The following is a 23,743-nucleotide window of genomic DNA, read 5'->3' as shown; positions in this document are numbered from 1 at the left end:
AACTCTCACCGGAGAACTTCCGATGCTACTCGTGTACCTCCCTTGAGTCTGTGTGTCAATAATCACTGGGCTCTCAGCTTCACAATTCCCATTTGATCATGAGATGGACGGCAGAGAAGCTCATCTCCTTGAAGCGGGCTTGTTACCCCTCGTGGAACCCGGTCGAACACGAGTCAAACCGGGGGACGCTAAGCGCGGGGATGCATGCCCTTTTCTGAATCGTCGGTGCTTGAGATTTCCATATTCGGTAGGCCCTACCACCTAGACTCTCAGTCTCAACCCCTCCATGATGATGCTCAGAAGCGAGCCGGAGGGAGGGATGGCATTCTACTAACGGAGGCGGGGTTTGTGTGCGCTTTTAGACTGAGGGCGGGGTTAAGCGCAAGAGAAAAAAAGCAGAATCTTGTGATAGAGAATATTAGAACTCAAAGCTCGTCATTCCAGAACAAACTCATCTCCTACATGACGCAATTCCTCTTCCTGTTACTCTAGTATCTATACCCCCTTTTCAAAATCTTCATAATGGGCAAGGACACCATCACTCTCGCTTCCGGCCGTGAGATGCCCCTCGTGGGCTTCGGTCTGTGGAAGGTTCCCCGTGAGACCTGCGCCGACACTGTCTACAACGTGAGTTTCACCCAAGCACTCAACTCTACACCCAGTTGGCCATGTTCTCTAATCCGTGAATGTCTCCCAACAGGCTATCAAGACCGGTTACCGTCTCTTCGATGGCGCCTACGACTATCAGAATGAGAAGGAGGCTGGCGAGGGTGTCCGCCGCGCCATTGCCGATGGCCTGGTGAAGCGTGAGGACATCTTCATCACCACCAAGCTGTGGAACAACTACCACCGCAAGGAGCATGCCGTCGCCATGGCGAAGAAGCAGAACGAGACCTGGGGCCTGGGCTACATTGACCTGTTCCTCATTCACTTCCCCGTTGCTCTCAAGTACATTGAGCCCTCCAAGCTCGAGTACCCTGTAAGTTCATCTATGCCGTGCAGGATTCTCCATCGTTGATCAACGGTTTGCTGACTCTGAGGCACAAAAGTGCTGGTGGATGGACTCCGCGCAGACCATTGTCGAGCCCGACAACGTCCCCATCCGCGAGACCTGGGAGTGCATGGAGCAGATCGCAGACGAGGGCATCGCAAAGTCCATCGGCGTCTCCAACTTCCAGGCCCAGTCGCTCTACGACATCCAGTCCTACGCGCGCCACCCCATCTCCGCCCTGCAGATCGAGCACCACCCTTACCTCGTCCAGCCCGACCTCATCTCCATGGCCCAGGAGAACAAGATCGCCGTCACGGCCTACTCCTCCTTTGGCCCCCAGTCCTTCCTCGAGATCTCCAACAAGCGCGCCACCGGCGCCCAGGGCCTCTTCGAGGTCGATGCTATCAAGGCGATTGCGGACAAGTACAACGTTACCCCCGCGCAGGTCCTGCTGCGCTGGGCTACGCAGCGCGGCGTCGCTGTCATTCCCAAGAGCAACAGTCAGCACCGCCTGAAGCAAAACCTCGAGGTTAACGGCTTTGATTTGACGGTTGAGGAGATCGAGTCCATCTCTGACCTTGACCGTGGTCTCCGCTTCAACGACCCTGGTTTCTACCTGCCCCAGCGCCCTCTGCGCATCTTTGCTTAAGCAGAGTGTCATCAATAGTCACGGGATTGTAGAGACCTGGATTAAAATTAAAATAAAAATTAATAAATAAAAAAAGGCTTGGATAGGATTGGTGGCCTTAGAACCTGCTACGAATTAATGAAACAAATTTCCCAGCTATCGCGACCTCAATTCGTCTTGAATGCGTCTGCGACTTGGTGACATCTCTATGCACGAAAACAGTAGCCATCTTTAGCTCTGAGATTTGCGCGATTGCTTCGAGGTGATCATACTCATTTTCCCCGATTAAATCTGCCCGCATCGGTGACGGCTCGGAACTCGGCGGCTTCGGGGATGACAAGATGAATCGCCTCCCGGAATCCGGGCCCAATCATCTCGACGAACTGCACGAACTGGACGCACAGCCGGCATGTTCCCCGGCGCATCGATCTAGAGCTGCCGTGGGTGCTTAAGATGTCCCAATCGGGCAATGACGCGACGGAAGAGGAATTCGTAGTCGCTCGGTCTGTTCCCCGCATGTTGCCGAGACCCTTAGCTATGTTGAGCTGTTGGAAATTCGGACATTGCTACCGGCGGAGGGGGTATCACACGACGATGAAAAAAAAATAGTAATTGTTTGACGGGACGGAACGCATGGCGGACTATAGGATAGGAGCGCTTCCTCGACGAATCCTGTCAGATCGGGATGCCCAGCCGTTTCCTCTTCCTTGACACGTTTCTTCCAGTGACGGTCCTTGGACATTTTGTTTCTTTCTTCCGTGTGCCGTGTTGATCCCAAGTACATTGTTACTGCTTTGCTGACAGGTGCCTGTTGATTCGAAAAAGCGGTTGTTTCTCCCAAGTCACTGCCATCTCCGTCTCGAACTATTCCCGATCGCCGTTCACCTTCAAGATGGTCGCCGCCACGATATCACCGGAGGCGCCAGTCAATGGCGTTGCGCCCGCGAAGTCCAATGGCGTCGTCGTCGTGACAGAGTTGAAGCAACACCACCACCATCACCACACTCCCCTCGTAAGCACCGAGCAAGAGACCATTCAAGCGCCGCTACCAAACCCTTCGCTGGTGGTCACAGCCGATCACCAGCTCAAGGCAGAGGAAGCACCCGTTCTCGCACCAAAGGCGGGAGAGGCATTGGTCCACGTCAAGGCTACCGGCGTGTGCGGGTAAGTCTTTCTAACCTCGTCCACATAAGTCGAACGGCGGCCCCCCTTTGGTTCGGCCAGAGCTCAACTTCACTTTGCGAAAGAAACTTGAAGGCAAAAGCTGACTTTTGAAATCACTCCGCAGATCCGACATCCACTTCTGGAAGACGGGCCGCATCGGAACGCTTGTGTTCGAGGGAGACTGCATCATCGGCCACGAGGCAGCCGGCGTCGTCATCCGCGTCGGCGAGGGCGTCAAGAGCCTGAAGGCGGGCGACCGCGTCGCGATCGAGCCAGGCGTGCCCTGCGGCGAATGCTTCCTCTGCGTCGACGGACGCTACAACCTCTGCGAAGATGTTCAGTTCTCTGGAGTTTACCCATACCACGGCACCATTCAGCGGTACAAGTGCCACCCGGCCAAGTGGCTTCACAAGTAAGTCAAGCTACCCACGCAATGAGATCCAACGTGCATCTCTGTTGATGGTGGAACATGTGGCTAACGTTGTGGCTAAACAGACTTCCCGACAACATCTCCTACGCCGAAGGCGCCCTCCTCGAACCCCTGAGCGTCGGCATGCACGGCATCCGCACCGCAGGCCTCTCTCTCGGCGTCGGCGCAGTCGTGTGCGGCGCAGGCCCCATCGGCCTTGTCACCCTCGCCGCGGCGCGGGCCTCGGGTGCTCACCCGCTCGTCATCACCGATATCGAGCCCTCCCGCCTCACCTTCGCCAAGACGTTGATCCCTAGCGTCATCACGTACAAGATTGACCCCGCGCTCGGCAACGAGGGCAACGGCAAGGCTATCCGCAAGTTATTCGGCGACGACGAGTATAGCGCGCCCAGGACGGTACTTGAGTGCACGGGTGTCGAGAGCAGTATCTGCACTGCCGCTTTCACTGTTCGTCGCGGTGGTACGGTTATGGTTATTGGTGTCGGAAGGGAGATTATGAACAACTTGCCGTTTATGCACATTTCTCTTGCAGAGGTGAGACTATGCACAGCAATGTTCATACCAGACGTTCACTAATAACAAACCTCTCCAGATCAAGCTCGAGTTCATCAACAGATACCGCGACACGTGGCCCGCGGGCATCGCCTGCCTGAGCAGTGGCATCCTCAACCTCAAAAGCCTCATCTCTCACACTTTCCCTCTCGAGAAGGCCGTCGACGCCCTGACGCTTGCGTCCGACTACAGAAACGGCAGCATCAAAGTTCAGATCGTAGATGAGACTGACTCGCCCGTTTTCTGAGGCGTTATGCAGGGAGTTGGAGGTTTGAGATCAGGTAGACATGGGCTAGTCTGATCAGGTAATGAGAAGAGCATCACATCAAGTAGCATACTCAGCATCCATGGCGTTTTGGTTTAACGAATATATATACAAACAATTCTCTCACTAAATTGCTCATGTCTCAACTTTCACCGCGCAACAATTCCTACATTATCTGGGACCTTCGTGTCTTAAAGTAATTAAGATCTAAGGAACTCTCTACCGCTTCATCACATTGGACACTGCTGTTCCTGCTATTGAGCTAGACTTTGATTCACTACCAGTAGTAGCTTTGTTTTCCCCACCTACAATCAGTGTGGCCTCACTGACCCGGTCGATCCTCGTGGATGACTTGCACATCAGACCCATTATATACTGCAACCGCCAGAACGTCAGGGTGACGATGGTCAGCCCATCCCTCGGCCCATACCATCGCATGCAGTGAGTTGTCCAGGTCTTCATATTCGTCGACGATCTGGCACTTCCACGGCCCGTGCCTACCTAGCTGTTCCAAGTGAACTTTCTGCACGCACATGCTGTGGAGAATAGCCTCATCAAGCTGTCTTAGCATTGGAAAGAAGTTGGGAGACGTCTCAGGGGTCGGAGACTCCATCCACAGTTCTTCAAAGTGCTCCAGATATTTCTGCTCTGCCCGTCTGACGCGATTAATCGGAAGGCCTAGGATTGGAGGCGGGTACCAGTAGAGGATAAATTCGTAGGTCCTTGTCCCGTAGCGAATCTTATAGACCATATCCATTCTCTTCTTTTCTGGGTTTGAAGGCCGGTGCTTGTTGAGAACCATATATGGTGCTGCGCTATCCGGCCATGTCGACAAGCCGAACGTCACCGATTCTATAATCGGCGTTTCCTGGGGTGCATCTCGGACTGGGGAGGTCTGGATCTCTTCATAGGCAGGAGGTGGGCCGTCGGGTTCTTGCTGTTGAGGAGGAGGACGAGGAGTGCCGTCGTCTCTGTGGCCCAGGCCGGGGTAATTCGGTAGCCATGCGCAAATTATTGCTATTGGATGTGAAATGATTTGTGCTTTTTGTTGTGAACGTTGAGCCTGGTCGTGCGTTGAGTCTTTATACTCGCTTCATTTACACCTCAGTAAGTCAGTGTTGGTGAATCAAGGCACTCGCCGATCCTTCAGTGCCAGTGCGCAACATCACTTTTGGGAACGCTGGGACAGCTTCCATTCACGAAATTCAGACAATCAGGTCCGTTTTTTTTTTAATCTTGATAAGATGAAAGGTTTGTCGTTTTGCAAGATTACTTGAATTTCAAGTCTAAGTGCGACGAAAATAGGCTCGGTCTCTCAGAACATGGAAGGGCCGTTTGATAGAGAAAGAAAGTACTCTCAGGCCGATAGCAGGATTTTCATCAAACATTACATGAATCCCCCAGTTGGCGAGCGAGCAGAATCCAGTTGCCAGCTGACGTGGCTTTCGACACCAGCCTGGTCGCAAGATCCACTCGTATGATATCATTCCCGGCAAAAGTAACTGGAGTTCCCACCGGTACCGTTCTTGAAGCCATATAAGCAGTCTGTACCCATCAGTGAGCAAGAGCATCAGACTCACGAGTTATAGCCTGTTGTCACGGCTGTGTACTGCCAGTTGTACGCAATCTGATCGCAAGTATGAAGCAGGAAGTTGGGCGCCTGCGTCACGTTGGCTGTTGTGGCGTTGCCGCCTGCTGTGAGGGCGGCCCAGAGTTGATCTATACCGATAGTCGGAGGACCGAATGTGTCGTCGTAGCTTGTGAGGTTTTGAGAGACGATTGTGGCCAGCTCCGCCTTGCTAGAAACGCCGGGGGTTGAGAATATGCCGAGCCATCGCCTGGTGATATCCCAGGCTTCGTCTTCACAGAGGCATAGCGATAATTCTCTTCGAAGTGATAGGAATGATCCACTGGCCACTGCTGCAAGAGCAGTGAGCAAAGTTGACACCAAAGCAAAAGAATGCATTGTACATAAGGAAGGTAATTGACAATGCTGTGAAGCTTTGTCTCGCTACTTCCCTTGGGAGGAACCCCGTCTTCTTAAATCTTCAATACCTTCCTTTTCGGGCACGTGGCTTAGGCTCTAGACTTGTTATTCGGTCAACATGAAACCATCAACCTAATACCACAGGAATGTGTAAGCTCGGTAGCTTTCGGCTGGTGCCGCAGGAAAATCAGTCAACACTGATCGAGAGGAATGTGGCGGTTGAGCTTGCCTGCATCCGGAGGTCATCGAGGCGCCACAACAGGTAGCATACACCAAGTAAACAATCTTGACTGATGGCTATCCTGCGTTTGCGGCTCTTTCATCCATGTCTTGACCAACAAGGTGGTATGCAGTGATCATTGAGAAAACGGATAAGTCCAGAAACGTTCACTTGGACAGAATACTTTAGATAGCAGGCACGCCATCTGTTTGGCTCAAGTACGAGTGAGACAACTTCTGGCATCTCGTTTGATTTTGATTGTTTCTTCTAATCAGTTTTCAGCCCCATGATAAGAACACATAATAGCGAAGCCCCTGTGGAGGTAATTGCTCCAGAGACTGAGGATAAATATGCTATTTTTATGGCATATAAAACACGTCTAAAATCCGTGTACAGAAGTACATGAACGTTTGGTGCCTGGATTTGCTAACATTGGACTACTTCTGTAGAAGAGGGACACTTGTAGACGTTACCGGGACAATTCGTGAACTCGATCGTCAATATTGATACAATAACGATGTCAATTTGGCTGTGGAACACTCACCTACCGTAAAATATCATGCACGGCATGGATCATTGATGCCACGCCTAATACCCGTAGGCTCGCTTGCCCTACCGGCCCCGTAAATCATAAACTACCTATCTGTGTTTGCTAAATCATGGCAAGTTGGAACATGCAGAAATTCTCCATCTCGCTCGCAGGAAGGTCATTGGGGATCCATCAACAAACGCGGCTCCAAGCTCTTGAGTTTTACCAGTCCTGGCGGTACTAGATCTCAAAGCTGTGGGGATAGACTTTACAGTTGGAAATCGATGAATAAAGCCCATGTATCCCGGATCACCCAACCAAAGCTTCGGTTCAATGCCCTTGAGGCGCTGATCAAGCCAAGCAAAGATCAACCAAAGGCTATTCGCTTCGTGTCCTGATCTGCCCTGAGTCCTGTGCTTATGGACATCGCAAATGCAAAAGCCATTCAGCGGTCAAGTTCGAGGTCTCTGCACCGATCCCCAGGAATCCGTGGGAAGGGAACAGAGGGAAAGATCAGCGGCCTTGGCCTGCATCGCAACCTTGCAAGTTGTACGGATAATGGAGACTATCGATCCTCAACTGCAGGTTTGAATCTCGGCAACTGGTCGCCTCTTTCGTCTCTTTGGCTGGCTGCTTGTGAGACCCAACAGGCTTCCGGACGTATGGTCGTGTTAGTACAGGCAGGTTTCAGCAATTCATACAACCACACAATGCGGGCGCCCGAAGCATCACGGCCAACCTGTCGAGTAGTTCGTCTGAACAAGGTTAAGATTAACCTGGTCTCCGTCGACCCCGTCGTAGTATCCCTTCTTTCCCCAAGGCCCAATGGCACCGAGCGTCTGCCCACGTCGGCGCCCGCCCACCTGGGCAGCAGAAAATGAGTGGACAGTCCGAAGAACATTCGGCAGGCAGGGAACTCCATTCCTCAGAATCCCAGGATCTAGGATCTCTGCACCGCTAGTCGTGTCAGACCACAGCGGAGCCGGCTCTTCTAGCGTCAGGGTCTTAGGTCTCGACGCGGGTTGTCATTGCCTGTCAAAATTGGCTAATTCCTTGGGCCGACGCTTAACAAGGACCTTTTGCCCATGTCCATGTCAATCACTGCCATAAGGAGTTTCACTTGCGGAATCTCCATCGCCTCATTTTCTCTGAGTTGGGCGGGATGGGGCCGAGAGCGCGTCTTCCTCGACGAGAAGAAAATTCTCCATTGTGGGAAGGTGGAAAGCCAGAGACTACGATTCAGGTGAATACTTGGTACGGAGTAGTCTGGTTCTACGTAGCTTCTAGGGCGCTTCAAAACTCAGACAGTCTAGTTCTATCACGTCTTAGGTATCTAGGAATATTGAAACTGTCTTTAGAAACCATTCTGCCGGAACTATGTAGCTCCTAGCTCTGCCGGCGGGCTGTGTGCGACCCAAATACACTTTGTAAGTTTTCACAAAATCGCTGACCGCACATGAAAGGATTAGAAGGGATGGAGACAACGCGTATACCCTGCACCAATCTCTCCACTAAGCGTTCGTAGGTACCGACGCCAAGCCCGCATCATGTAGTTGAGTTTCGACCTAATAAAAATAAGCCCAGGGTAGCAGAGGAACAACCACTGAGAAATCGAGAATTAGAGTTGTACTCGGGACGGAATGGAGCTGGGTTACGTATTTCTTTTACATGGGAGAGTGAACTCATAATGCGCTCTCTGGTTCAATCGATTCAGTCAGATTCTTGGAAGACGGTTCTTGCGGAGTAGACTGCCGAGAGATTCAGGTCCACTGATAGGCAAGATCACACGATCATCGATTGCGTCTTGGTTTTCAGCAAACCAACAGTAAACCAAAGCGAGATTATAGAAGGGTATCCAAGTTACTAAAATAAGCAAAAAATGGCAGTGAACTGCAAATGTGCATGGTGCGGGTTAGTTGATCATTCCTTGCCCGCACCCGGCAGATCCAAAAAGTTGTATTATTGAAACCCCGGCGGGATGTCCCGCGATCCACAACGCCCAAGAACATCGATTAGAGTTTCAAGCATCTTCTTTAGCAAGCTGTCCTCTTCGTTGGCTTGTCGGCCGTTTTGTACTCGCTCGAGTGTCGAGATTCCATGTCGTTTACGCTGGTATTTGATTCGTACTGGACGTTGACGTTTGTTGTTCTGACGATTCCGTTGTATGTCATGATTTCCTCCTCAGAACCCGATGGGGAAACACTGCGTATTTCCGTGCAGTGCGCTCGTGAGCGCATCTCCTTGAGTGTGATATCGTTGCCCTCTTGTATCCCTGTTGGGTTTCGTAACGAGCCGGTAGCGTATTTCCCGTAGTATCCTTTCCCGGTAGTCTTCTTGGTCGTGCCACCAAACAGCTTCGGCATCCATCGGCGGAACAGAGGCCGCAATGCAGGAATGCAGGCGCAAAAAATAGCCAGGTTAACCTCGATGGTGGAGCTCACAAGGCCAATGTTGTGAAAACGGTCGGCTCCTGGAGGTGATGGGACGAAGAATAGCTTGTAAATCTGGATGACTCGGATGACTGCAACAACCGTAACTCTATTGATCCGAACTTGATTAGCTTTGTCCAAGGTTATTCTTAGGTATCTAGTCACTTACACTAGACCCATGAGGAAAACCCCAATTACTGCCATTTTGGCCGCCAGTGGCATTTTCAGTCCAAGAAATATCCAAAAAGGCAAGGCGAGTACCAGAACGTCCGACACAATCGTTATACAAGATGCAATGACGTGGAACGAGTTGTCGACGCACTTTGTTCCTGGTTGGCCTCGCAGAGAGAAGTCCCAGTTGGCTTCCATCGGTAGGCACTGGAACAAGGCGGTAAAGAATACGGCGACGGCGTGACAGGCGTTAAAGATGTTCAACCCGATAATGGCAGTTCGAACGCCCCGCTTTTGACCACCTAGTCGAAGTAGGAATACCAATACCGATGCTTTGACCAAAGCGAGAACTGGGTTATAGGCCATCTGTACCAAGAAGTTCCACCACAGCCCGGCCTTGTTGTCCAAATCCTTGGGGACATTTTCAGCTCTCCATCCGAAATAATTCAGCTTGATAACTAAGTTCCGATGTTGTTAGCTTACTGGTAAGGCCATCATTCCTGGACTACGATGCCACTTACACACGAATAGAGGAGGTGTCATTAAGACTGCAAAAAGCTGCTTGACTATTAGCTCCGTCCTTGACCGAAAACATCCCTATACGTCACTCGGGGAAACAAAGAGTGAGGCTCATACCAGGGCTAGGCCGCATAGCCAGTCATCTAATGGTCTATTGTAAGCTTCAAGCAACAACACAGTCGTTCTGGCACCGTACCTAGTCCCCATTGACGAGTACTTATCCGACCATATGCCCGCAGGCCAAAGGTGCAGACCGATAGAGCTGGGAAGAAGAAGACGATGATAATTGCAGTCTCTTGAAGTGGAGGTGTGGGTATCGTTAAAACATCGGGATGCGGCGGCGGGCCTCGAGGTAGCAGATGAAATGGCATCTCGGCCAGATTTATGACGGTGTCGGCTTCGGAAAGGTCGATTTCTGAGTAGTTGCAAGAACTTGCAAAGGACTGGGACTGAAGGTTTGCGGCAGCCGGGACGGAGCGACTGGGACTAAGATCACCAGTGAAAGAGGAAATCCGGAGACGAACCACAAGGTTCCATCGCAGCTTTATGAGAAACGGGAAATCTTTTAATATTCCATACCGAAATCTTTTTGCTGCCCAAGACTTTCTCGTTTCGTGCGGATTAATAGCACCAAGACGAAATACGACCTTCCTATATATTAGCCAACCTGCAACAAATGGCAGATCTCGACACACGGATCCAAAAGCCTGCCGCCCGGAGGAGCTGAGCAAGTCAAAGTTTTCGGCTGACCCGCGGAAGGATCCCCTCTTCGGTCTCTCCCTTCATCATCTCTGATCAAGAAGGATCGCCCTTCCATTCCCCATATTCGCTTGTTATGCAGAGCGCCTCACTTCCCTGGGCCAATGAGGTTTGCCAGCACATTCCAAGACATGCATTGTCTGGCGGGATCCGAAATCCGCAGTGGGCAGGGTTCAGAAAGTTACTCAGAGTGGTTTGAGATGAAGAGAGGGCAGACAAAAGGGCCAAGTTTGACCAACCAATTCCCAAGCTGAACCAACAGAGTTTACAGGTAACAGAGAGTCAGACACTGGAGCTATGCGAACGACAACGGTTGGGGCGTGTTTTTCTGCAAAGAACAGGTAGATGGACCCTAGCTACGCCGAGCCTGACTAGCAGCCGTGGCGTTCCCTTGAAGAAAGCAGACCGGCGGCACACAAATCCTCCGAGTTCCCACCCGTTCGACTGCCTTGAGCGGCGCAGACTTTCCAAATGGCCGGTGGGCAGTCGGTGTGGTCATTGTCGGGTCCAGGAAGACTCATTTGGGCTTCTTATGGCTAAGGGAAGTGTTCGAGTCGTTGTCTAGAGCGCACGGTTGTTGACAATATTACTCTGATCGGGTCTATCCCGAGAGTCTTGATATCGATGAGGGGCACTCAGTGCGTGATTTTGACTTCACAAGTGCATTCTAGAACGATAAGAAGCCCCAGAGCACTCGCTTCCAGGTTCAAAGAACTTCCCTGCGTTGCCGACTTCTCTTTGACGTGGGTATCAAAGTAGGCGGCTTGGCAAGTGGCAAGGGAATAAGCTAGTGCCCCTGAGATGATGCAGGACCGGCGGGACATTGTGCCTCGAGGAGGGGCCAATAGACAGCCAATGCCACTGAAGAGTCCGAGAATTTCGCTCCGACATTGGACTTTTCGGCTGTTACGTTGCAGTTGCGGGAGGAGCTCTGATAGTGTTGGCGATTTTTGCAATTCTGAGAGTTGGAGTTGTGTGTGCTAGTTTCGTCCCATACCCAAACCGACCACAGACGTTGAAAAAAGGCTGACCTCCGCAAAATAAAGCACAACTTCTACAGCGCGGCTCCAGGTACGGCTATTGAACCAACCCGCAGCAAACTGCCGCGAGTGCCGTGAATATGCCGCTGTGAGTCGACGGAAACGGCGGTTTGCTGGGAACACGTTGGGGGTAACTTGGGGGCTAGACAGTAATCATTTTCGCCCAAACCCTGGCCTGCCAAGTCTTTGTATACAGGCATCCCTGCTAGGCCATTGCGAAGCCCCAAGGAAGCAGAAATCCCATTCTCCATCGGCTCGGCTGGGGGTGGGAAAACACCCCTCGAGGATGATCATCCTGCTTTTTGGTGCCGCTTCTTTGATAGCAACTCCTGGCGATGGAGTCTTCATTTTGCCTGTGCGGACATACGATGCACATCGGGTAGCCAAGGCCATGTTCCTCGTGGCGATAACGTGGATCCCGGCAACCTGGGAGGCATCATGCGGCTGATACCAATAGCTTGCAAATGTTGTATTTAGCGACGTGTGGGGGGGGGGAGAACTGACAGGAATGGTCCGAGGCCGTTGATGATCTTGGACGTATATATCTACAGATGAGGAGCACGTCCATCGTGAACTCTCTTTCTTGTCCCTCTCTTCATCCCACTTGCACCCAACTTGCAAGGATCTTTAATCTTCTTCGACAAGCAGATCTCCCTTCTTGTCAAGATGCCTTCTCTCGGAAGAGCTCTGCTGCTCGCCGCGGCCATGCCGCTGGCCAACTTCGTCGGGGCCCAGAAGCTCGTCGTCGACGGTGAGACTGTCGGTAAGCAACCTCCTCCCCCGGCGTCACCCTCGCCGATCTCATCACCATCCATGCTGACCGCGTTTTGCAGATGCCACCGCGGCCACTGTTGCCCCCGCCGCCGAGGAGTTCCCCGAGGCAGACATCCCCGAGGAGACCATTCAGTTGACTGATGCCGTGCTGGCCAACCTCACCCAGCTCGAGCTCAGCAACATTTCGCTCTTTACCTTCGCTGACGCCCAGAACATCGAGAAGCGCACTGAGCCCAACAACAAGTGCAAGCTCTTCCCCGGCGACCTGTTCTACCCTTCCGAGCCCGTGTGGAAGGTCTTTAACCTCTTGACTGGCAACTCCCTCATCAAGACCGTTCCCCTCGGAGCTGCCTGCTACACTGGCGAGAACTACGATGCCGAGAAGTGCCAGTACCTTCTCGACAACTGGACCAACTCCGACACTCAGTAAGTTGTCTTGCCCCCTGACTAATACTGGCACCTCAGACTAACATCTCAAAGCGATGAGGACCCTACCTCGGTCATGTCCCCTCTCTACCAGGGCTCTACCTGCCAGCCTCAAAACGCCGCCAACAACCGCACTTGCGAGATTGGTGGCTTCCCCCTTTACTCCGTCAAGGCCACCAACGTGGCCCAGATCCAGCTTGCGGTCAACTTTGCTCGCACCCTTAACCTGCGTCTCATTGTCCGCAACACTGGCCACGACTTCTTGGGCAAGAACACCGGTGCCGGTTCTCTGTCCATATGGACCCACAACCTCAAGGGTCTGAAGTTCATCAAGAATTACAAGTCTGCCGGTGGCTACGAGGGTCCCGCCTTCAAGCTCGGTGCCGGTATCCAGGTCTCTGACCTGTACGAGGCTGCCGATAAGGAGGGCTACACCGCCATTGGCGGCGAGTGCCGCAGTGTCGGTGTCACTGGTGGCTACATCGCCGGTGGTGGCCACTCTCCCATGAGCCCCGTCGCCGGTCTTGGTTCCGACCAGGTCCTCAGCGTCGACATTGTCACCCCCGACGGTCGCCACATCACTGCCGATGACAAGACCAACAGCGAGCTCTTCTGGGCTGTTCGTGGTGGCGGTGGTGCCACTTGGGGTGTCGTCACCTCCATGACCGTCAGAGTCTACCCCAAGACCCAGTTCGCCGGTCTTACCTGGAGCCTCAACACCGCCGAGAAGAACATCTCTTCTACCGTCTTCTGGGCCGCCATGGAGGCTTATTGGCGCCGCTTCCCCGACTTCTCCGCCAAAAAGACGTACGGATACTCGACTCTCTTCCCCGCCGGCAACGGTGCCTACCTCTGGAGCATGCGCCCCTGGTTGGTCCCCGGCATGAACCTGACCGACTTCAAGGCCATGGTTGAGCCTCTCTTCACCGAATGGACTGCCCTCGGCTTCAGCGTCGAGCCCGAGTACTTTGAGCACGATAACTTCTACGCCACCTGGAAGAACCACTTCCCCATGGAGAGCGTCGGTACCGACACCGTCCGTACCGCTAACCGTCTCATCCCCAAGGCCAACTGGGAGGACCCTGCCCTTCTCAACGAGACTATCGCCACCCTGAAGGGCATCATCCTCGAGGGCTCCGCGCTCATTCAGTACAACATCAACGCCGCCGCCCCCTCAGACGTCACCGCCAGCTCCGCCAACCCCGCTTGGCGTGAGGCTCTCATGTTCGCCATCATCGGTGGCGGCTGGAGCTCCACCGCTACCCAGGAGGAGATTAAGACTGCCAACGTCCGCATCACCCAAGACTGGATGGGCCGTCTTCGCGACATCACTCCCGGCGGTGGTGGTTATGGTAACGAGGGCGACGTTATGGAGCCCGACTTTGGCCAGGCCTTCTTCGGTTCCAACTATGCCAAGTTGTACGCTCTGAAGAAGAAGATTGACCCCTGGGGTGTCTTCTACGCCCCCACTGCCGTCGGTAGTGAGGACTGGTACATTGCCCGCCAGGAGGATTGGCTCATCAAGCAGACCGATCGTCTGTGCAAGAAGTAAATACAACTTAATCTTAGTTGACGATGATGGACGTGGCAAGCACGGAGTTAGGGGCCGGCTTTAGTGTATATACCTAAGTAGACTCATGTATAATCGCCTTCTCTTCAACGGTCTATATTGAAACAGGGTGACTGCTCAAAGATAGCTCAATGCCTACTTGATGGTCATTAATGAGTATCCTGTCTACACTTGTCTGACGAGAAACGGATCTCGCATGAATTGATTACACTCATGTTTGTCATGTTTCCACATCTAGAAGGCCGACGTTCACGCGCCCAGCGCCTTGATGCTTACTTGTGAGTAGTTGAAAAGCTTGGAGGGGGGGCGGGGTTGGCCATGTCGTAAAATCTGTACTCATACCGACTTATGTCAAGTAGAAGGCATGTTACTTGGCTGAAGGGATGAATGGACCATAACCTCAGTCCCAACTGTATGTTGTGGAGGCAGACAGGACATCAATGTCGGGAAACACTCAAGTATTTGATGATGCATATATTAAGCATGATAGTTTCTCATTCGACGAAACGGTGCAAGACTACAGGCCTTCACGCGTCGTTCCATGTTCTTCTACTTACCTCCGGTCAAAGTACCATTCGTGCATGGGATGCCGAGACCAGTGGCTCCTTCAAGTCCAACACATTCCATCTCACCTGCACTTCCATCCTGTGTGCTGTTAGCAAGAACTCTCTCATCAAGTGGTTGCTTTTTGAACTTACAGCTGTCACGAGGGTGATGTCCTTGAAAGTGAAGTCCTGGCAATGCGCCGCGTCTTTGCATATAACGTACAAGCCCTTCTTGGTTGAGGCGCCTGAGAATGAGAGTTGAGTATTAGCATTTCCTCGCACATGTGCCATTGCGTAGAGTGGGGGTTTGTAGTACTCACCCAGAGTTTGACTCCAGCAGGGGTTGGAAGTACAGCTGCCGTCCGTGAGACCCTTACCAGTGTGCGCCTTGATGTTCTCCCAGTGGAAATTCTTTGCAAACGCAGCCAGGGAAGCGTCCTTTCCGGCAGCCCCCTTCTCTTGATCGACGTAGTTCTCGATGAAGTGAACGGGGTAAGCCGTGTTTGTGATTGTGAAGTTGCGCCAGGTAACATCCGAAATCTGGCACGTTGTGCCCACGGAGCCCTTGAAGCGAGCTCCCAACAGCGAGTCGTGAATCTCTGTATTTTCAAATAGGTACCCACTACCCGAGCCAGACGCACAAGAGACGGAGATTCCGTGCGTGCCGTATCCGACAACGTTGCGCATGGTCACGTTGACGGCCGGCGGGGAGACGTTGATGATGTCGTCGCCGTTCCAGCTTGTCCACCCATCAATAACAATATCGGAACCGCCAACGTCGATACCGTCCGTGTTAAACGGGAACCCATTCTTGGAGCGCGCGTCCAGCACGGTGTCGGTCATGTACACATCCTGTCCGCCCATCGAGAAGCACCACGCCACGGGGTTGAGGATCTTGAGCCCCCGGAGCCGCAGGCTCGTCACGCCGAACGAGAACATGTGCGGGCGTCCATTGTTGCTGCTGACGTTGGCGCTGGACCACCACTTGTCGCCGTGGCCGTTGATCCAGCCGCCTCCCTGGGAGGTGGTGGCGGTGAATGTGACGCCCTTGCTGTTGGCGACGGTGATCCAGTGGCCTGGGTATATGGTGAGGTTGTTGACGACAGCGGAGACGGCGGCCGGGTCGTCTGAGAGGGTGAGGTTACCCTCGAGTTGGAACTCTACATTTGTGAGGCCGGTGAACTTCAAGGGAGTGAGGAGACTGTATTCTGTGCCGGCGCTGAAGACCACGCGGGAGTTGCTGCCGCATGACTTGACTGTCGAAAGAATGGTCGGGGCGTCATCGCCTTTGGACTTGGGGACGACGCAAGTTTTGAACTGATCTTTGCCCAGTGTCTCGGGCAGCCAATAGCCAGAGGCCAAAGAGGCAAGGAATGCAATGCTAAGGAGTGGATGTTGCATGGCGACAACGACTGTAAAGAACGGTTTGGTTGAAAAGCTGGTGCCTACTCCTTGGTGCTCCCACGCACGATGGTTTATATATATCTTGGCATGCTTGGCAGTTCAGGGTCTCCAGTCCATGATCTTGTGAAGTTATGATGAACTCCTCTAACTAACTTTCATTGGCGCGACGTGGGTGTAGGTTTCCCTGAGTTAGATTAAGTGCGGCGAAGAAAGCCATGGGACGAACTCATATCTCAAGCCGTCTTTCCCGCAAACTTGGACGACTCCAATCCCAGTGTCCTCATTTACTCGACGTAAGCTACCACTTACGCATGTGGAGTGTCCCAAAGTCAATGGCAGAAGTTCTCCGGGTAATCGGCTTGGAAGACGGAGGGCACGGTGATTAAAGAGCGTTGTCTTTGACCAAAGTAGGCAACGTAGGCGCAGAGAAGCCAGGTACCCCAGATGAGAGCCACTCGCTCAGAAAGCTTGTCTTGTCTTCACGAATCTGAGTTACAGGGTTCGACGCTGACCTGCGCTGCGCGACTCGAGTATCACAGTCCCGAATCGCACTAACGCAATCTATATGTAACACGGCGAATGAAGCTTCGTCTGACTCTCCCGCCTGCCTTCCTTCAAGAAGCTTTTTCGTATTGTTCAATCCGACACTACCGGCGTAATCTACTTCAATTTCGCCGCTTGCCGACTCCCCGAGCCCGACAGCTTGGACACTTGCCTCTATTTCCCGGCACATATCCATTCAGATTATGGAAGCCTGTCTGCTCAGATTGAAAATCCCTCCAATCAAATGGGATCCGAATGTTGGTCTAACTGGCTTTGGCAATAGGGCAATTCTGCGACAATGTTGACGAGTCGACATCCTACTCAAGATTGAAGTAGCCAATTTCAGCGAGGCAAGGACCGAGTTCTCTTGCAAGGGACCTGGTGTTTCAGTAGGACTTCATCAGATGACAGCTGTTGAGCCCTGAGCGGCGGCTCTGAAATAAGACGATTAAACTCCCTTTGTTATCATGGAAAGCTGCTTCAATCAGCTTCGAATTTCATCTATGTTGGACAAGTGAAAAGGTGAGATTGCCCGCCAATTGCCCACCGCCCAAGGAGTTTCTCTTAAAGATAGCCGGCGCCCCATCAGAATAGCGCCAAACGTCCAGGACAGACGTCGAATACTCGGCTCTGTCTTGCGAACTGCGCTTGATACGATCATCTTGACACCACACCACACTCTCGTGTGTATGCTTGGTCCAGTTCTCAAAGTCCTGCCTCTTACTAGCCTACAGCACTTCGATCAGAACCAAGAGACCCCTAATGTCCATCATGCGAGTCATTGCATCCTCCGGCAATAGGATCCCTAGAGAGTACATGTGTCCATGAATGCATCCGCCTCCACATTCCTCGCAGCAAGGCGACGATGGGGAATCATGACTGGGTGCGGGTGCTTCGCCAACAATCCATCTTCCCATAGCGGTATTTAGATTTCATTTCACACGTGTACGGCGCGAGGGTACACATGCATGTTGAGATTTTTGTCTTTCTACCATCTACCAAGGCCTACCAAGGCCGCTGCGACCAGTGGTCCAGAGAGCAATTATGCATCCATGTAAAATACCGTCCGAGAAGAAAGAAAATAGAATAATCCACTGTACGCCGCCCTTATGCCATCATATCATAACCGCCCAAAAAGGCGCAACAGGCATGTAGTACATGCAATAGAGTCCACCACTATTGTGCGTGGCTCGTAAAAGATGCTGGGGGGTCCATCCACCAGGCCTGTGCCTTGTTCCCTCAGCCGACAACGATCTCAGAGACCCGAAAAGAAAAAGAAACGAAACCCATACAACTCCCCCCCCCCAAAAAAAAAAACTACTCCAACAATGGCGAACAAGAAACTGTGGGTGGGATAAACATGTCCGCAGAGGTATCCTCATCGAATCAGAATAGTATGCCTTCCTTTTTTCATACGTCCAAATATTCGCAACATGTCGGTTCTCTCTTTCAAACGTCGAAACCTGACTTGATAGCCCAGGAGCCGGCAAGCCCTTTACCGCCGACCTTTTCTGCAATCATGGCGATGGCCTCCTTCAGGTCGTTGCGGGAAATTTTGGCGTGGGCAAGTGCAACGTATGAGAGGTCGACCAGGCCACCCTTGGCGATCTTGGGATTCGCCTCAATGACCTTTTTGAGCTCCTGGAGGTTGTTGTTCTCCAAGATCTTCTTCGGTAGCGACTGTACGCTGCTCTTTGTGCCACCGCATGTAAGTGCCTTAAAGGCGTCGACCGGCTTCGAGTCTGCGGCAGGCTTGTCCTTGGTCGCTTGGGCCTTGGCCGCTTTGTCTTTGGGCGGGCGGCCGACAGGCTTGGGCTTCGGTTCGGGTTCCCAGTATTTCGTCGAGAAAGGATCGATGCTGTGGTGGTGTTCGAGGCTCTCTTTAAAACATGCGTTAACGCGGCTACAAAGAGCGGGAGACGGAACATAGCTTACCCAGAATGAATTCCATCTTGTGTTCGTATACAGTACGATTGGGACCCTTGCGTGTGCGATCCTCCCAACAGACTCCGGTGCTCTCAGGCTCGAGGCCGTTGGCACTCACGAAGCGAGCAGGGCCGTTGTCTTCCGAATCGTCGAGGAACTCGTCCATGTCTTCGCCGTCGGCATCGAGATCCTCGTCATCGTCGTCGTCAATGTCGACGTCCTCGCCTTCGCTTTCCCATTCGGCTTCCGAGTCGTGGTCGTAGTTCACGGGGAGTTGGTCGCGGCGAGTGGGCTTTCGGGCGAGGCGTCGCATGCCAGATTTGCCTGCTTGATAGGGCCGGAGGGTGACGGTGCCTCTGTAAGGGGGGCGCACATCCTGATAGAACTTGAGTGACTTTGTGGGGACCTTTCTCAGCGCATCTGCAATGTCCTTTGCGATTGCCTTCTTGTCCTCCTCGCTGCTTGCTTCCTGTGTGAGCTTTCGCATCTTTTCAATGCTGAACCGCACTGGGGGATAGATTCTGCCTCGCGGAGCAGGACGACTGCTAAGTTGGAAAACCTCGACGGGGTCAAAGCTGCCCGCTTGTGTTGACTCCCTCTTCCCATCAAAGTATTCTCCCAATATCCTCGTCTTGGCCTCGTGTGCCTCGTCGTCCATCTCGAAGGGGCTCTTGGCCAGGCGAACATTGCTTTGCACAAAGAACGGCTTGAACCGCTTCTCATATTCTGATAGCTCCTCCTTCTTGAGTGCGGGTGTTTTGGCGTCTGGAGTAAGTGTGGCTTTGGAAGGGCTCCCCATCTTCATCATAGGCACCACAGCATCCTTCTTGGGTGTGGCGGGTGCCTTGAAAAAGGACATGAGCTTCGGCTGGGCACGCTCCTTCTTCTCCTTTTCCTGTTGCACTTTACGTTCTTCCTCTTCCTTCTTGCGGCGCTTCTCGTCTTGTTTGGCCTGCTTTTCAGCGTCGGCCTTTGCCTTTTCGGCCTGTTTGACTTGTCTTTCAGCGTCGGCCTTTGCTTTCTCGGCCTGTTTGGCTTCTTTTTTCTCTTCGCGCTCCTTCTTCTTATGTGCCTTTTCCTTTTCCTCGGCCTCCTTTTCGGCTGCGGTCCGGCGCTTCCGTTTGGTAGGTTGGGTTGTTGAGGTAGTAGGATTTGAGGCAGGGGTGTTTGATGATGAAGCGGGAAAGGCGATTGTGGACTGCTTCAGGGGACTCGTGCTCTTGTTAGGTGTAAGGTCGGGTGAGGGCGAACCGCGTTCTGGTGTGAGGGTGCCAGCGTCGGTCAGCGAGCTTGGGCTGCTTGGGCATGGCGATGTGTCGCGGGCGGGCATCTCGCAGATGGGGGACATGGCTATGGAGGTTAGATGGGTGACCGGAGCAAAATTATGGCCACAATGTGGACAGACAAAGTATCTCATACCTTTGTTGGTGGGTTGGACGACGGCCTCGGTGGCCTGATGCTTGACGCCGGTCTGCAAACCGCGATCCTCGATGGTGACCTCGTCACCGGAGAAGTCGTCGTGACTTCTCTTCAGGACGCTGGCCTCCATGTCTGATTCTCGTTGGATGTTGGTCGACGTCTCGAACAGAGGCATCGGGTGTCGGGTGTCGCAAGGGTCGCGACAGTGCTCGTCGGTTGATCGTGTTCGTGTAAAGTGTAGAATGAGGCTGAAGTTGCGTTCGTGGCAGTTGGTAAGGTGGGGGAGATTGACTAGATCGGGCAGTCCGAGACGAAAGTAGAAAATAGGTGGTGAGTGAATCGCTGGTGGGACGACAGTAAGGTACTATGAACAATGAATTTGGTGTCGTCTGGCTTGAGAAGGGGCCGCGATGGTAGGCTCAATTGCGGCTGGTCGTCGGTCTCGCAAAGTGGAAAAGACCGTTAGTGGAGGTTGACAGGTTGGGGACGTTCCGTCGGGACGCGACTGACGCGTAAATTTGGCGTTGAGGAGGCAGGCGGTTGTGTCTTTTGGCCGGTACGAATAAGGTAAGGTAGGCACCATCCAATTGCTTGAGTGGCAGGCTGCAGGGCTCCTTCGGTGCAGAAGGGGGGAGATTGGGCCTAATAGCGGAAAGACTGGAGATTGGACGACGCGTTAAGGGGAAACTTTGTTAAACGGCCTTTACAACTCTCAATGTAGAAGAAATGTCTCCCAAGAACCGCATTTCTGTTGTTGAACGACCATGATGAACGACCATGGCATTTGATCTTGAGGAGATATCAAGACTAGTTTTATCCCATTGTTCTATGTTAAAGAGTGCACCTTTGGTTTGGTTGATTGTCGAGGACTCGACTTTCCATGTTCCCGACAGTTGCGCACTAACAAAACCTCTTAAACGGAGCCCCCACCTGCACGCGCTTCCAAGACTTACCTTAGTCAGCTCGATAAGGATAAGCCAGGATACGTCTCCTTGTGGCTGACCGGTGCCTCACCTGTCTTCCTGTGGCTGGAGATAAACGGGGCTGCATCTCTGTTTTGCGGGGCTGCTGGCTACCCCATCTTCGGTGAGTGCTCGGTCTGCAGCTTCGGTCTGACATCTCGCTCGCACCACACCGAGAGAGAGACGCAGACAAGGGCCGCCAAACATACAATGGAGACCAAAGAAGAGAACCATCCAACCAAACCTCACCGGGAAGGGGCGACCCGCTGTTCGGGGTCAATCGGTCTTGGCCCAAGTCAGAACGTTACATCATGATGCCATTTCCCTTTTTCCCACCCTCTGCTTTCCCACCTGTCATCATGTTACTCCATTCACCCCGATGCCCTTACCCAAGAGGCCAAGGCTCAAGCCCTCCCCCCCGGCGACCCTGTGCCTATCTGCGCCTATCACTATTAATCGGGGCAGACGGAGACGACGGACAAGAGCGATAATCACCAAGGAAAAGGTGGGAAATGGGAAGGAAAAAAAAACTAGGGGTCTCTTTTCCATCCTTTTCGCGGGCAAACACGAAGTGATCGACAACGCCGCCCGCCCTGCGCGTAGGTCCCTCTGTCAACTAGGGACCCTGATGATGATGATTGTTTGCCGCCAGCGAGGAAGGAATCCCTGCCTTGTCGGCAAGTGGCGGTGGTTCTCTTTCGCAGCGATACCCGCACGAAAATGCAGGTAAACAACTGAGAAAGGCAGACTGCACGAGGTGCAGAAGCGAGGACTTCATGCCAGGGACGGATGGCCTGCAGATGGAGGGCGTATCCTATGTGCCCGTAAGGAGTACCAGCGCTCAACTTCCTCAAGTGGTTGACTTTGCGGCGCCGCGTTTCCCGAGTGCTGGGCGTGATACCCAATCCTTGCCTACGTTTGTACTTCGCATGTAGCTTCTTGAAGATCAACATTGGGTGGTGGCAGTGGTGTTGCTGGGCTCCTGAAGGCAACGTCGGCGATCGACTGCCTTCAGAAGTTCTCGTATCCCGCCATGTGTCGCTTTGGAAACCCTTTGGTAATCTGTGCAGAAGGAACTTGGGAATCCAGGAAATGCATGTCATCGACAAGGCTCAGACCAAAGACCCTTGGAATCAAAGTTTGGAGTACGGGGTTCTCGTTCGAACCCAAAGAATGAAAGGGGGCGCCATACGGCAAACTTGGGACAAGTCAACCGTCAGATTCCTCGAAACACGAGGTCGCATGTGTCAAAGACGAACTGACAGCGTCGCAGTAGTTCCTGTCCATTGCGATAGTTCCCAATGTCATGGTAGCATGACAATCCCATGCTACCTAACCTACGAACCTACAAGATAGCGTCGAGAGAGAGAGAGAGAGAGAGAGGGACGGCATCAAGTCCGAAGGAGGGGGAAGCTAAGGAGGAGGAAGCTAAGGAGGAGGTTAGATCTACAAAAGTGTACTATCTTTGGAACACATGACATACCTACCTAGATAATTAAGTGTATCTCCATCTGTACGGATAAACCAAGTAGCCAAAAGTGAGTAGTGTAGCACTGCAAGCGGCTCACCACATGCCTCGAGTCAACATCCTCCCACCCCCGGATCTTACAGGATGGGGTTTGGCGTCTCCCATTTTCAACCACGCGGGAATGGGTTGGTCCAAGAAAGTTTTCGACAGATTGCCATGCTTAGGAAAGTTAGCCTGGACCGTTCCCCCCAAAAATCCCCCAAGAAAAAAGATGTGGCAAATGAAAACGGCGTGCGGCTGAAGAAGCATTTAGGTAATCTCACATTACTGGGTCGGCTGAGAAGCTTCCCTTTCTCCGTGGCGAGCCAAGACGATCCTCTACGTAGCTTGGGAGACATTCACACACAATGTCTCTGACTATCCTCCCCAGTAGGTTGGTTGGCTGGGCTGAATCAACCTTTCGGCAACCAATTCTCCCGAAATTTACGTTCCTGGGCAGCAGAGGTCACACACATAGCTTCACGGCATAGCATAGGTTCGATACAGGCAAATGGTTGTTCAATCGCGATGCCCAGGAATGGCTTTTCATATTCGAGCATTTCGAGCTTCTCTGCTTGTCTCAGCCTCTCTCTTCCTCCTCCCCCGTTGCCCATGATTCCAAACAACCCTCCCCTGGGCCTTCAATCTCAACTGTGGTATCATCCTCCGCCCCCTTTTCCCTGACCATTTTGTCTTGATATGTCTTCCCCTCGTTCCGTCAAACACCGTCTCCGATCTTGCTAGCGTCGTCCCCTCTCCCATCTCGCTTTTGATGTCTTATCCACAGATTAGGAAACAGATCGCAATGGTCCGTTTATGTGAGGAGCGTCGCCAACTAGGAAAATAAAGAGTCCGAGCCAAGGAAATAGTAGGAACAAGATGAAGTAGGCCCGTAGGAAGCGATCGTAGAGCGGAACAGTGTTGGGAAATCTTTGACAAGGAGACTCGATTTTCGATTCCTCTCCCAGGCAACTTCCGGTAAA

General features: G+C 52.7%; 7 protein-coding genes across 7 annotated transcripts; 3 read left to right on the top strand and 4 right to left on the bottom strand.

The window, feature by feature from the left end:
- Positions 1-402: 402 nt before the first annotated feature.
- Positions 403-1,775, top strand: BDP81DRAFT_347179 (aldo/keto reductase). Its single transcript, XM_060586132.1, has 3 exons — positions 403-627; positions 701-979; positions 1,050-1,775. Exons 1-3 carry the CDS (start codon positions 523-525, stop codon positions 1,638-1,640), a joined length of 975 nt encoding a protein of 324 aa, XP_060446381.1. The 5' UTR covers positions 403-522; the 3' UTR covers positions 1,641-1,775.
- Positions 1,776-2,243: 468 nt separating this feature from the next.
- BDP81DRAFT_372733 (sorbitol dehydrogenase) lies at positions 2,244-4,155 on the top strand. Its single transcript, XM_060586662.1, has 4 exons — positions 2,244-2,783; positions 2,908-3,195; positions 3,279-3,747; positions 3,806-4,155. Exons 1-4 carry the CDS (start codon positions 2,512-2,514, stop codon positions 4,010-4,012), a joined length of 1,236 nt encoding a protein of 411 aa, XP_060446380.1. The 5' UTR covers positions 2,244-2,511; the 3' UTR covers positions 4,013-4,155.
- Positions 4,156-5,244: 1,089 nt separating this feature from the next.
- Positions 5,245-6,018, bottom strand: BDP81DRAFT_425862 (uncharacterized protein). The gene is made up of 2 exons (XM_060590251.1): positions 5,611-6,018; positions 5,245-5,555 (listed from the first exon to the last, which is right to left on the bottom strand). Exons 1-2 carry the CDS (start codon positions 5,994-5,996, stop codon positions 5,411-5,413), a joined length of 531 nt encoding a protein of 176 aa, XP_060446379.1. The 5' UTR covers positions 5,997-6,018; the 3' UTR covers positions 5,245-5,410.
- A 2,781-nt stretch (positions 6,019-8,799) lies between these two features.
- BDP81DRAFT_460405 (uncharacterized protein) lies at positions 8,800-10,256 on the bottom strand (the record flags this gene model as incomplete). Its single annotated transcript, XM_060593651.1, has 5 exons — positions 8,800-9,304; positions 9,365-9,824; positions 9,888-9,924; positions 10,003-10,028; positions 10,082-10,256. 5 exons carry the CDS (start codon positions 10,254-10,256, stop codon positions 8,800-8,802), a joined length of 1,203 nt encoding a protein of 400 aa, XP_060446378.1.
- Positions 10,257-12,350: 2,094 nt separating this feature from the next.
- BDP81DRAFT_393457 (uncharacterized protein) lies at positions 12,351-14,436 on the top strand (the record flags this gene model as incomplete). Its single annotated transcript, XM_060587828.1, has 3 exons — positions 12,351-12,447; positions 12,518-12,884; positions 12,939-14,436. The coding sequence occupies 3 exons, from the start codon at positions 12,351-12,353 to the stop codon at positions 14,434-14,436; spliced, it is 1,962 nt and encodes a 653-aa protein (XP_060446377.1).
- Positions 14,437-15,003: 567 nt separating this feature from the next.
- On the bottom strand, positions 15,004-16,400 carry BDP81DRAFT_460403 (exo-polygalacturonase; the record flags this gene model as incomplete). The annotated part of the gene is made up of 3 exons (XM_060593650.1): positions 15,004-15,099; positions 15,153-15,244; positions 15,320-16,400. 3 exons carry the CDS (start codon positions 16,398-16,400, stop codon positions 15,004-15,006), a joined length of 1,269 nt encoding a protein of 422 aa, XP_060446376.1.
- Positions 16,401-18,395: 1,995 nt separating this feature from the next.
- BDP81DRAFT_460402 (chromatin assembly factor 1 subunit A-domain-containing protein) lies at positions 18,396-20,466 on the bottom strand (the record flags this gene model as incomplete). The annotated part of the gene is made up of 3 exons (XM_060593649.1): positions 18,396-18,826; positions 18,882-20,222; positions 20,292-20,466. The coding sequence occupies 3 exons, from the start codon at positions 20,464-20,466 to the stop codon at positions 18,396-18,398; spliced, it is 1,947 nt and encodes a 648-aa protein (XP_060446375.1).
- Between the last annotated feature and the right edge of the window lie 3,277 nt (positions 20,467-23,743).

This window comes from Colletotrichum phormii (assembly GCF_030913505.1).
Source record: "Colletotrichum phormii strain CBS 102054 chromosome Unknown BDP81scaffold_8, whole genome shotgun sequence".
NCBI lineage: Eukaryota > Fungi > Ascomycota > Sordariomycetes > Glomerellales > Glomerellaceae > Colletotrichum > Colletotrichum phormii.
This window is presented reverse-complemented; position numbering and strand designations above follow the sequence as displayed.